General features: G+C 47.1%; 2 protein-coding genes across 2 annotated transcripts in view; one reads left to right on the top strand and one right to left on the bottom strand.

The window, feature by feature from the left end:
- The window catches only part of XRN2 (5'-3' exoribonuclease 2), an 89048-nt gene extending 86833 nt beyond the window's left edge, over positions 1 to 2215 (top strand). The window contains exon 30 of the mRNA XM_005287485.4: positions 1623 to 2215. Coding sequence (XP_005287542.1) covers positions 1623 to 1685 — 63 coding nt within the window. The 3' untranslated portion in view covers positions 1686 to 2215. The remainder of the gene's footprint in view (positions 1 to 1622) is intronic.
- A 5613-nt stretch (positions 2216 to 7828) lies between these two features.
- Positions 7829 to 11248, bottom strand: NKX2-4 (NK2 homeobox 4). The gene is made up of 2 exons (XM_065587268.1): positions 10733 to 11248; positions 7829 to 9816 (listed from the first exon to the last, which is right to left on the bottom strand). The coding sequence occupies exons 1-2, from the start codon at positions 11115 to 11117 to the stop codon at positions 9149 to 9151; spliced, it is 1053 nt and encodes a 350-aa protein (XP_065443340.1). The 5' UTR covers positions 11118 to 11248; the 3' UTR covers positions 7829 to 9148.
- Positions 11249 to 12099: the final 851 nt, after the last annotated feature.

A 12099-nucleotide genomic window follows, 5' to 3' on the forward strand; every position in this document is an offset into this window, starting at 1 on the left:
ATATACCTTACAAACACACCAGAAATGAAAAGAATAAAATGCAGTGTATTGCAGACATATTTAACTTAAGATTTAGCCTATAATATAAGAATTGAACATTAGGAATAATTCTTTCCTGTGCAAATCTGTATCGGTGTCTAATTGTATGATTATATACAATGCTTTTTGAAGAAAAAAAATACTCTTTGGTGCACCTTTTTATTCTACTAAGAGACTTCTAAAGGAATGCACTCAACATGATTTTTGTTTAAACTGATTTTATTTAAAAAAAAAAGCTTTCTATTGGAGCACATTTTTAAAACCGTCATCAATCTCTTAACTGAAGGGATGGATGGGGTGGAGCTCTGTTTAGAAAGGGTTTTGGGGCTGCCCAAGAGTAACACCACCAAGCTTGCATGAGCCACTCCTTTTGCACTTGTTTGCCTACTGCCCTTTGGAGTCAGTTTAGCTGCTGCTCTTACTCCTAATCACCCTCTGGAAAAGCCTGGGGAAGGAGCTGTCACCATGCCTCCCAAAGAAGTGAAAGACCATATATACCCAGTGTGTCAAATCACCAGAGTCAACTGAAAATAAAGAGGAAAGTAACTTTCCTTTGACCTCTTATGGTAAAGTTTGGGATTATTGGTAACAATGGTAGGCACCAAATTTTCAGTTTGGAGGGAGATTCAAGTTGACTGTCTCTCTCTATCCCCTCAGATAAGCTTATCACCATGAATCTGATGTATTGGGTGTGGCAACTAAATTAAATACAAATGTATATATAAAGTGGTAACCACTTTACTTGAAGTTTTCTGTACTTTCAGTACTCAGTCTGTTGACATGCATTGATATCATGTCACCTAGTATTTAAAATGCTACTTAAAACTGAACTGATGCCTACAAGACGCCAGCACAACAGAAATGCATCTAACAAGAAAAGTTTCATGTAGCTGTAAAAGCATATGGTTTTTGCTTTGGCAGAAGATCAGCTGTCTACAACTAAAATATACAGACTTGGACCTGTATTTCAATTAAATTGAAATAAAGACAAAACATTGTATAAATTAACCATAATGGGAAGGTTAAGATGAATCCTAACTAGGGTAGAAGCATCCTAGGTGTCAAAGCACACCCTTACTGTGCATACTGAAGGTATTCTACTTTCCACTATTAGTCTGTGTAAAATGTGCGCGAGCACATGTGTGTCTATATATACGTAATGGCAGAGCCATGTTTTCTTCATGGATTTACAAAGTTTGCTTTTCAAATCCTGTTCTTGTTTTCATTTTGCACCTTTTAAATTCCTCTATTACTGAAAGCAAAAGGTTAGCAGTTACTCCTGCAGCTCAAATCCCCCTCAATGCTGCCTTTTGACTTTCTCATTTAGGGTTATTAAATCTTTTCCAACACACATGGAAGTGTGAGTTTGGTGTTGTACAGAACTCACTCCGTGTGTAGGAGCTGAAGTGTGTGTATCCAGGAGAGCATTTGTAAACACTATTAAGAGATGTTTAGCTCTTTCTTTGGTAGCTTTCTGTGTAAAGGCTGTATTGTTTCAGTTTTGCTTGGAGTCTGAGGCTAGGCTAACTTGTTTACTGTGACAGTAATCCAGAAAATAAACCCTTGCTTTTGTTTGTTTGCAGGGATATGGCCCCGGGAGGCCCTACCCTTTGCCACCTCCCTCTGGACGATACAACTGGAATTAGACTCTTGAAGTCTTCCATCATCAAAACCTGTTTTTACAATAACTGTGGAAAAATGAGGCATCTTTAAGAAACATACTAGTAGTTTTTAAACTGCAATATGTGTTTTAACCGTGTATATTTCTTACTGATAAGATTTGATTTTTTGGGGGGGAAGGGTTTTTATGTTGCTTTGAAACAGTGTACTGGAGAAGACATGTAAAGCACTTACTAATGTGCTTGAGAGACATTTCATGAAGTAGGAGTACTGTTCTCCTTTATTACTAGCTAAGCATCAATTGCATATGCCTGTCAATTGCAAATCAAAACATCCTTTAATTCACAACATAAGAGCCCAAAAATAGATACTGATTTTTAAAGAATGCCTAGAAATAGGGTTTTATTAGCTGTGAAGGTAGGCACAGCGGGCAGTCTAAGAAACACAATGTTTAAAGACACGCTTTTGTCTGTATTCTTTTTAACAACACTTCATTGATGTATTTGTCTCTCGAGTTTGATTTCTGGACTTCTAAGTAAAAATGTTTCAACTTTTACGACTTTTGTCTGGTGTGTTCTTGCTCTTTTATGCCTTTTACCTCGTAGAATATGAAATTAACAACAGATTTTACAGAAAATCACATTTCAAACAAAGGTTAACCAACCATTAGCTGGCTAGTAAATGGAATGTATTTTTTAGGTGTATTTTTTAGTAATTTTCAAAGGGTTTTGCATTCAGTATATTGAATATTGAAATATTCTCTTTTTACTTCACTGCCCTATAAAGTGGCTTTTGAAAATGTGCACTGGTATTAAGTGGCTTATGACTCTTTCCTCTGGAATATTTGTGTAGTTTTTATCTAAATGCATATGCACACTTTTATTTGTTAGTTATTAATTAATAACTTGGAAAATCCTCCTATATAAACATCCATATTTTTAAAAGACTCTAAACCTTTTAGTTTGCCCATAAAAAGTAAACAGTTCTCTGCTCCTAACATACACCATGCATCAGGTTAAGTCAACTATTTAAAAATGGATGCAATATCTCTAAGTATCCCATTTTATATTTTTCTTTATGCACCTGTATGTATGCATAACTGTAGCCTTTTTCTATGTAAGTATTTTTTAACTCTTACACGAGGTTATAAGAAATAGTCTCTCGTGAACCATCTGATATAGGTGTCCTCCTTCAAAGGCATACATGTTAATATTCAAATATAAGGGAAAAGGACCAGACCAACATAACCCTGAGAGGAAGAAATCCTGAACCTAGATTCATTTGCAAGTGAGTGAGGATGGAGCAGAATACTTATTGTGATTCAAAGAGTAGTCACACTGTTAGAAACTGATGTATACCATCAGATTGAAATGGCCTATAGTGCATTACATTAAAATGTTGTGTGTATAAACATTTGCTATTGACCAGAACAGGCGCAGCAGTGAAACTCAATTTTCAGACATATAGGCATTCTCAAAGCACTCACCTCATATATGGCTGGTTTTAATATCAAATCTAAAGAAAATGGTCCGTTTATCCTTTTCAAATGTGACTGACAGCTAAAATGTTAGAGAATAAACATCCTGCAAATGGAAACTGAATGCACCTTTGTACCTGGGCTTTGCATCTTTCACAACTAGTGTACCTGTCAGGAATGTCTGGGGTTTGTAGCAAATAGTTGCAATTGTGTGTACACTTACTGTCTGTTTGTTCTGTGCATTGCAGCTTCTCTCTAACCCCTTCAGAAAAGTGCCATTGTTTCCTGCAAAGCATCATTATTCAAATACATAATTTGATGGTGCAATGGGAGTACTGGTGTGACTTTCACAAGGTCATTTTTTGGCACGGCCTTACAGTTGCGTGAACCCACGGGTGGGCGCAAATGGCCAGTTGTCCCCAAGCATCAAAATTGCAAGTGCAGTAATTGTGTGTGCATAGTTAGACATGCAATTGCACACAGGCTGGGTTTGGCAAAGGTTCCAGTCTGTAACAGTGCGTTCTTTAATAAGGAGTTCAGGAGAGAGATGTAACTCAGACTTACTCCTGCCAAAATCAGAGAAGAAGAATTCCCTCCGTTGCAGGAATTACTGGCTTAAATTCCATAGACTGGCTGTGTAGTGCATGAGGTCCTAGCCTCTGAATAGTCTCTTCTGCTCTGGCAACCTGCTAATGCACAGTCTGTTTAAAGAAATCGCCTACCAGGTTAGCAGGACAAACTCTGGTGAGGGAAGAGGGGTTTAGAGAGCTGGTTTTAGCACCGTTTCAGGGCAGGAATCTTTCAGGATCTACTTGGCCCTGAGGGACTGTTTAGAACAGATAGGAACATGTTTACAAACCCTCCACCCAAAGCGACGCCACGGTCCGGCATGTCTGTGGCTTAAAAAATAAGGCCTTTCAAGAGGGAGGGAGAGACTTTCTGCTTACAATGGTTCATAACCCTGGGCCAGTCCTGAGAGCATTAAACTCGCATCTTTCTTCCTGCATTTAGCTGAACTGGTCTAGTTTCTAACTTTTTGCTCCCATCCTGGGGACCGGGACACGAATGGCCGTGAGAGTGGGGAGAAAGGCTCGGGCTAGAATTGGATGGAGCCCCTGAGGGAGGAGCAATGAGACGTTGAGGGGGACTCAGGCGGGATGGGAGCAGGGAGACCTGAGAGCTGGGCTTTGGAGAAACGAAGGGCTGTTCGGTGCCACCTCGTTTGAACAGCCCCTTGGAGCTACAGTGGGGACGCTGGGGCATGGACCAGTATGGGCAAGGGCTGCCGGTCACCTCCCCTCCCTCACTGCTCCTCAGGCCCATTTCTCACCCCCCCCCCCCTTGCCATGAATGCACTGAAAAGGGGAGCAGGTCTATACCCGGCGGGTTGAAAGGCAGACGACGCTTTTCTACCGATTTCTCACAAGACACTCGGGGCGCAGCCCTCTGCAAAGCCGCCTTCAGAAAACACAGGGACCCCAGAGACTACCCCAGACCCACTGGGGTCAACGGGAAAAGCTCCCCTGCACTTCCAGCGGGGCAGGATCGGGCTAGCGTAAACCGGCGTTTTGGTTTAAACGGAGCTTGATCGTTCACACCGGGCGGGGAAAGGCTCCTCTGGGGGAAGCTCTCTGCGGGAGCAGCCTGCGGGCAATGCTCGCTGGGACCCCCCCAGTGAGCCAGCGCCGATCGCCCTTGCAGGGTGAAAACTCTCGGTGCCGGCTGGAAATCGCATCCTCTCCTGGCGCAGCCCGCATGCACCCAATGGGAGTCCTGCCACTGAGCTCACAGGCCTCTGGCTTCCACCTGTTGCACGGTCAGGCGTGTCTGTGGCTAAAAAAAGTTCCTGGGGGCGGAGAGTGGGGGTAAGGGGGGACTTTCCCTTTCTCTGCAGCCGGCTCCTCGCGATCGATCATAGCCCCTTGCCTGGCTGGGCACAGCACGGACCAACTACCCAACGTGTTGCCTCCGGGCACCCACGCGCGCTAGGACATACCGCGTGGGGGGTAAGGCCACAGCCGTGATGGACCCAAATCTCCCCGTGACTTCCTTACAGGAGGGGTAGCGAGCACAGGCCGTAAGAGCCGGCTGCGTCTCTCTGAAAGGAAAACAGAGACCGGGGGGGTAATTAGCAATTGAGCAAAACGTCCGATCTCCAAATCCAGCGCTTGGCTTTCCCCTCTAGTCAGCTCCACTTGGGGCTTCCCTTGCTACCAAACCGAGCGCATGGCTGGGGATCGCCTCTCAAAAACCAATGGTTAAAACATCCCAATCCGGCGCGAGGAGCTCTGCCCTGGCCCCAACCCTAGAAAAGAGGAGGGTGGGGTGGGGTGGGACCACTGTTTTTTGTTTGTTTGTTTCACGCGTACCTGCCCCGCTCGCCTTCTTGGCCGCGTCAACTTCCAGGCTCTTTCCAGAGTCAGCCGGAGCCGACATTCGCTTCCAATGACCCGGTCCCGGTCTCTGAGCCGGCCGGAGCCCGCCAGCCCTGCGGGGAGCCCAAGAAAGCCTTTGAGTCGCAGCTGGGCCACCCTAAACTTCCAGGGGGGCTTTGTTCCGCTTAGCCCCTTTCCCGCGTGGCTCTCTGTGAAGAGCCTTCGCCTCTCTCCAGTTAATGAGCGGCACCCAGTCTGCGCGTTTGCACTCGGACTAAAGGCCTGGGAAGCCCCCCTTGCAAAAGGGATCCCGGTGGCGACTGATCAGAAAACGCAGCCCAACGGCCGGGAAGGTTGAAGCTCTCCGTTCCTGACCAGGGGCGTGCTAACTTTTAGGCAGACGTGTTACCCGTACGTTACAAGGTGGGTGAGGTAATTCATCGGACCAACTTCTCTAGGCTCTGCAGAAGAGCCCTGTGTGAGCTCGAAAGCTTGTCTCTTCCGCCAACAGAAGTTGGGCCAATCAACAAATATTACCTCGCCCACCTTTGTCTCTGCTAGAAAGTGTGTACACACACACACACACACACACACACACACACACACACACACACACACACACACACACACACACCTCTGATTCGATCATATACATTTCAGGGATGATAGATAGTCTACACAATCTATCTATATAATCACCGAATCAGACTATGCTGTGTGTATCTATGTATATACACAAACCCATAACTGATTTTTGTACATAAACCTATTTCCCCTCTGTTACATGTAGAGAAAAGGTAATCGCTTTATATTTATATTTCCGCAAGCGAAACATAATGCGTAATCGCCCCTATAGCATGGTGACAACAGATTGTTTCGTTCTGTCGTCTCTTTTCTCCGTTATAATAAAGTCCTGCCGTCTCTATTCTACCCGGGAAATGTTGTAAAAGGTCATATTCTCCTAAAGGTTTCAATCTGCTCCCTTTCTCCGCGGCAGGTCTTTATGTAAACAAAGCTTTTTGTTCCAAGAGGGGAAAAAATCAGGCTTGCAAAATGCACTGATTATATATCTGTAGCTACCTAATCTATTTCCCCAGACATTTAAAAAAATGCATCTTCCTTGTCCAATAAATCATGAGTATCTTACATTGAACTAGTGCCATCAGATATTAAACAATAAATTCTGAAATTAATTTTCTGTCCCGGAAACGAATAGTACATTGATCAAAACAACAAGAATTTTCCATATCCCTGCACTGCATTCACAAGCATACGCCTTTATATTATTTGCAAAACCTTCGTTGGTATCCAGTTGTATGTATATATTTTTTTCAGAGATCATTCTATGGGTCTATAATACAGGCCATTTATTCCTCAGACAGTTTGATTTTTTGCGTACCTCCAGAGGAATCCAAAAATTACTTCTTTTTGAAATATTCGCGATCAAATCACAAAATAACTTTTTCTACATGTTTAAAAGTATCCGTTTGGCCGAACACTCATTTAGGATGTTATATCCAAATGATTTAAAGGGGGAGAGGGCGCGAAGCAGATTATAAAATCTCTTATCTATAAATTTAGACCAAAAATATTTAAGGGAAAAAAGCACGATAAAATTTCATCTAAAATATTAGATCAAAAATATGTTAGCCAAGCCACCACCTCCCCTCCGCCCCCCCCAAAATCCAAGGCGGTATGGAAATCTTTCGATTAAAAATAGACCAAAAACATTCAGTAAAAACATCATAAGCTATAAAATCTCTCATGTTGAGGTTAGATCTCTTTAGTGGAGAATCGATTTCACTTATTTGTTCTGATAATTTATAAAGCACACCTTGTAACTGATATTCCATTTATTTGCATTAATTAAATAACACAAATTGCTCTGAGTCTATTTAACTCCAGTCATGATTTATTTAATTAAATCATTCTGTAACTTGAGTTTTCATATCGAACACCCAAAACATACTAGTGTCTAAATAAATAAAAAATAAAATAAAACCCCTAAATAGACCTACGTAATGTAACAGAATCACCGTCACTTCTTAGAGAGAAAAAATATTGATGGTTCTCTGAAGTGACAGTTAAAGATCAGTTTGGAACAAAAATTGCTAATATTAAGAGGCAAAAACGTCTTTTGTACAATGAAAACAGAATGTTTTGTGAGCAACCGCCATTTCTTATATTATAAAAAATTGCTGAAAAAGTCTATGTTTTATTTAGTTTCTCTGTATTTTTTTTATTTTTTGTATTCGGGAAGAGGCGGGAGGAAGAAAACACGTCGCTGTAATTTATTTTCCTTGTTATTTTCCTTGATTTTTTAATTTTGTAAAGACCCAGCATAATATTTAGCATGCTACCTAACTGATGTCAATTTCAGGGTTTGACTGCTGTCCATTTCAGGTTCTTGATTTTTTGAATTTCCCCCTCGTTCCTAGCTGTAGCTATACTGTTGACAATCATTAAATGCTTTCGACTAACAATACTTAGCTTCGGGTAAAATTATACTGGGATACCAAGAGCAGGTCACACATTTTTGGAGGAATTTTTCTGAGTTTCTTTATTTCATCAGGTCTGATTTAACTTAACCAGCAATCTTGCACCGTTGGGACGGGTCACATTTTACACGTAGGGAGAGGGGTGGTTGGTTTGTCAACATACATCCAAGTCCTTACTAAATAATAATAATAATTAATAATAACAACAATAAAAACGTGTTTTTTAATCTGAGCATCAAAGTTCAAAAGCTCTTCTGTAAAAATATCCTCGACGGGTATAATACAAGTCTTTTTTCTCGCTCTGATTGTTACCGCTGCTTTTCTTTCCCTGTCACCTAAATGGCAAGAACTGTTCTCAGCTAACATTGCTGTATGCCTCATCGACCTTGAGTTACAATTCAATTTACTTTCAATCAAATAATAATGAAATTGCACTTAAGGGGCACCCTTATAAAATTAATTCTACCAGATAAGTTGCACTTCAAACGCTTTATTGTTCGCTTTCAATTGGTTTATAAGATAGAGACACCAACCAACTGGGTTTTTGTATTTTTTAACTAGCCTAAAAAAAAAAAAAGAAAGAAAGAAATCGGAGACTTGATGGTGGTAAATACTAATTCTTGTCCATCTGCTGCGTCAGTTTTTAATTTGGTTACTCGTACATTACACTCGAGTCCAAGTCAGACGATCAGGAGGGAAGTCCTCACCTGTACCTGGGCAGTGGCCTCAGATATCCTAAAGCAACGAGGGTTTTTTTTGTGTGGGTTGGTTTGGTTCTTTCTCCCCTTCCCTTTCCCTCCCCCCTGCCCCTACATGTGCAAGACTTTTTGATCAGCCTTTCAACGACACCGAAGAAGTCCGTACTTCCGCTGCAGCTTTGGCAACTCGGAGTTATAGACTTGGTTGCAATTCAAGTCTTTAAAAAAGGAATAATAATAATAATAATTAATTAATAATTAATCATAGAAAATAAAATCAACCACGACAACGAGAGAGGAGGAAGGCGCTCAGATCTTTCCCTCCAGGGACGGACTCACAGGGAAGAAAGCCGCAGGCGCCAGCACTGTTGGGGTGGGTGGTGGCGGGGGGGTGCTTTTAGCCCGCTCCCCAGGCAGTCCCAGGCAGGCCCCCCCACCGCGTTACCACGTCCTGCTGTAGAGCAGGTTGGGGTTGACAAGGCTGCTGCTGTAATCGACGTTGGCTGTGTCCATCTGGGCCATGCCGCCGACCTGGCTGTGGAGGGACGGGGGGCTGGGCGACATCTCCTCCAGCTCCGGGGCCTGGCTGAGCGAGCTGACCTGCTGGCTCTGATGCTGGTGCGCGGCGCTGCCGGAGGCCGGGAGCCCCCCGCTGGAGGCGCCCTGGGGCGCCGGCTGGTTGGGCGCCGCCGGGGTGCTGCTGGGGTTGCCCTGGCAGGGTTTCCCGTCCTTTACCAGCACCGGCACGGCCACCCGCCGCGGGGACGGCTGCTGCTGGCACAGGCTGGTCTCCTGCTGGAGCTGCTGCGTGGCCTTATCCTTCGCCTGCCGCTTCATCTTGTAGCGGTGGTTCTGGAACCAGATCTTGACCTGCGTCGGGGTGAGGTGGATCATACTGGCCAGGTGCTCCCGCTCCGGCGCCGACAGGTACTTCTGCTGCTTAAAGCGCCTCTCCAGCTCGTACACCTGCGCCTGGGAGAAGAGCACCCTCCTCTTCCGCCGGGGCGCCGCGTGGAGAGGGGCCATGGTCTTGGCCGCCTCGGCGATCCCGCCTAGGGTGCCCATGCCAGCCATGTTCATCCCGGCCGAGGGGCCCATGAACCTAGAGACTGTGAGCAGAAGGGAGGCTGAGAGCTAGGCCGGCCCGACGGGAGCAAGTCAACGAAATGCAGGCGCACGGGCCTGGGGCAGGGCTCTGGGGTGGGGGGAGGACCTGCCCCCCGCCATCGGGTCTGAAACCTCGGCCGGATCGCAAGGGAGTGGGGTACATCAGGGCAAGGGAAACAGCTGTATCTAATCCCCATACAGCGCTGTCAGTCTGTCCCACAGACCCCTGTCTGTCTAGCCCCATACACCGCTAATGATCTACATATCTAGCCTCATACACCTCATCTATCCATCCCTATATCTATCTATCTACCCCCCCCTCCATCCATCCATCCCCATACACATCTATCTATCTATCTATCTATCTATCTATCCCCATCCACCTCATCTATCTATCTATCTATCTATCTATCTATCTATCTATCTATCTATCCCCCCCTCCATCCATCCATCTCCATTCACATCTATCCATCCATCCATCCATCCATCCCCATACACATCTATCTATCTATCTATCTATCTATCTATCTATCTCCCCCATCCATCCATCCCCATACACATCTATCTATCCCCCCCTCCATCCATCCATCCCCATATACATCTATCTATCCATCCATCTATCCATCCATCCATCCCCATACACATCTATCTATCTATCTATCTATCTATCTATCTATATCTATCTATCCATCCATCCATCCCCATACACATCTTTCGATCTATCTATCTATCCCCCGTTTCTCTAGTCAATGTCGACCGCGCCTGACTTGGGGTAAGGACCTGTGGCTTTCCCAAGCCAAGAAAGTCTCAGCCTAGGGGCTGTGGGGTACCCAGAGCCTCCAACCTTCGGCCCTTCCTCCCTCCCGGCAAAGCCCCCCCAGCCCAGTGTCCCCGGCTCGCCCCCTGCGCCCCACTTACTTGTGGAGTACCTGGGGTCCGGGTTGGCCCCATACCAGCCGCTGGCGGCGGCGGCCGCGCTGTTCCGCATGCTGTCGGGGTAGGCGGGCAGCTCGCCCATGTTGGCGAGCCCCCCGTTGCAGTAGCCCCCCACGGCGCTGTGGGGGAACTGGGAGACGCCGTGCGGCATGTGGTAGGCGCCGGCCGCCGCCCCGTTGTGGCCGCCCATGGCGTGTTGCTGCATGGCCGGGGCCGCCTGCGCGCCCTGTGCCTGGCGATAAGCCCCCAGCGGGGAGCCCAGGTGCCCGGCGCCCTCCAGGGCCCCGAACTTCTTGTAGCTCTCCTCCATGGGGCTCAGGATGTCGGTGACGGAGAAGGGCGTCGTGTGCTTGGGGCTCAGCGACATGGCTCGGCCGCCGGGCAGCAGGGGAGCTCGGGGGGGCTCAGCCCGGGGCGGTTGCCGGCTCCCCTCCGGCCGGCTGGCTGCGCCAAGAGAGGGGGGCTCCGGAGCGCGCCGAGCGCTCGCCGCGCAGGAGGAAGGAGGAGGGAGGCGAGCCCTGAGCTCTCTTATCTCGGGTTTATTTTAGTCCGGCGCCAGGTTTACGACAGACACTGGGGGGCGGAGCGACAGCCCCAAGGAGCCAACAACCGGCCGTGCCCAGGGGCGGAAATCCAGTTCGTTCCCCACTGCGCCCCGCGCCTTGCGCCCCGCTCCGGCCCCTGCGCGCCCGGACAGGTCCCCGCGCAGCGCTGGGCTCCGGCGCGGCGGTCCGAGGGCGAGTGGGAACCCCCAGCCCGCTGCCTCCCCCGCCCCGGGAAAGAGCCCGTGGGTTGGTGTCCCCCCTCCACCAGTCTTCCTCCCACAAGCACCAAAGGGAGCTTAGGAGACGAGGTTACGAGGACTCTCCTCTCCTATTGTAGATGCGCCTAATTTATGCGTCCTTGGGGCTCTTAAGCATCGTTTGGTGGCAGCGGCGGGGCACTTCCAAATTAGCTCAAAGTATCAAAATCCAGAGGCGAGCGAGATTAAACCCCACCCCGAGACTCTCTCCTGTAAGTATCCTGCTTTTACTGGGGAGGGGGGCGCATTTCTGCCTAGGGCCCCCTCCCCCGTTTTCCTACTTTCCCGGAGCCCACGATCTGCGGGGGCCAGGGCGCGTTGTGAAAAAGGCTCCGTTTCACTTCTGCGCCGCCAGGCGTTATAACGGAGAGCCGGCCTTCTCCGAGGCGTGGAAACCCCACCCCTTCCTCTCTCCCCCGGCTTCCCGACCAGCGTTTCTCACCAAAGGGACTAAAGCATTTTGGCTTGTTGAAGCCGTAAGAAAAGAAACACCCCGAAAGTCACTGAGAAGCCTCCAGGCGATGGATAATGAGCATCCGATTTGGGA

This window comes from Chrysemys picta, chromosome 3 (genome assembly GCF_011386835.1).
Source record: "Chrysemys picta bellii isolate R12L10 chromosome 3, ASM1138683v2, whole genome shotgun sequence".
In the NCBI taxonomy this organism is placed as follows: domain Eukaryota; kingdom Metazoa; phylum Chordata; order Testudines; family Emydidae; genus Chrysemys; species Chrysemys picta.

Bases quoted from the DNA above. Each gene is read 5' to 3' on its own strand.
- NKX2-4 (XM_065587268.1), bottom strand. From the start codon at position 11,117: ATGTCGCTGAGCCCCAAGCACACGACGCCCTTCTCCGTCACCGACATC. The intron at 9,817-10,732 runs GTAAGTGGGGCG...TTCTGCTCACAG, and splicing joins GGACCCCAGGTACTCCACAA to TCTCTAGGTTCATGGGCCCC.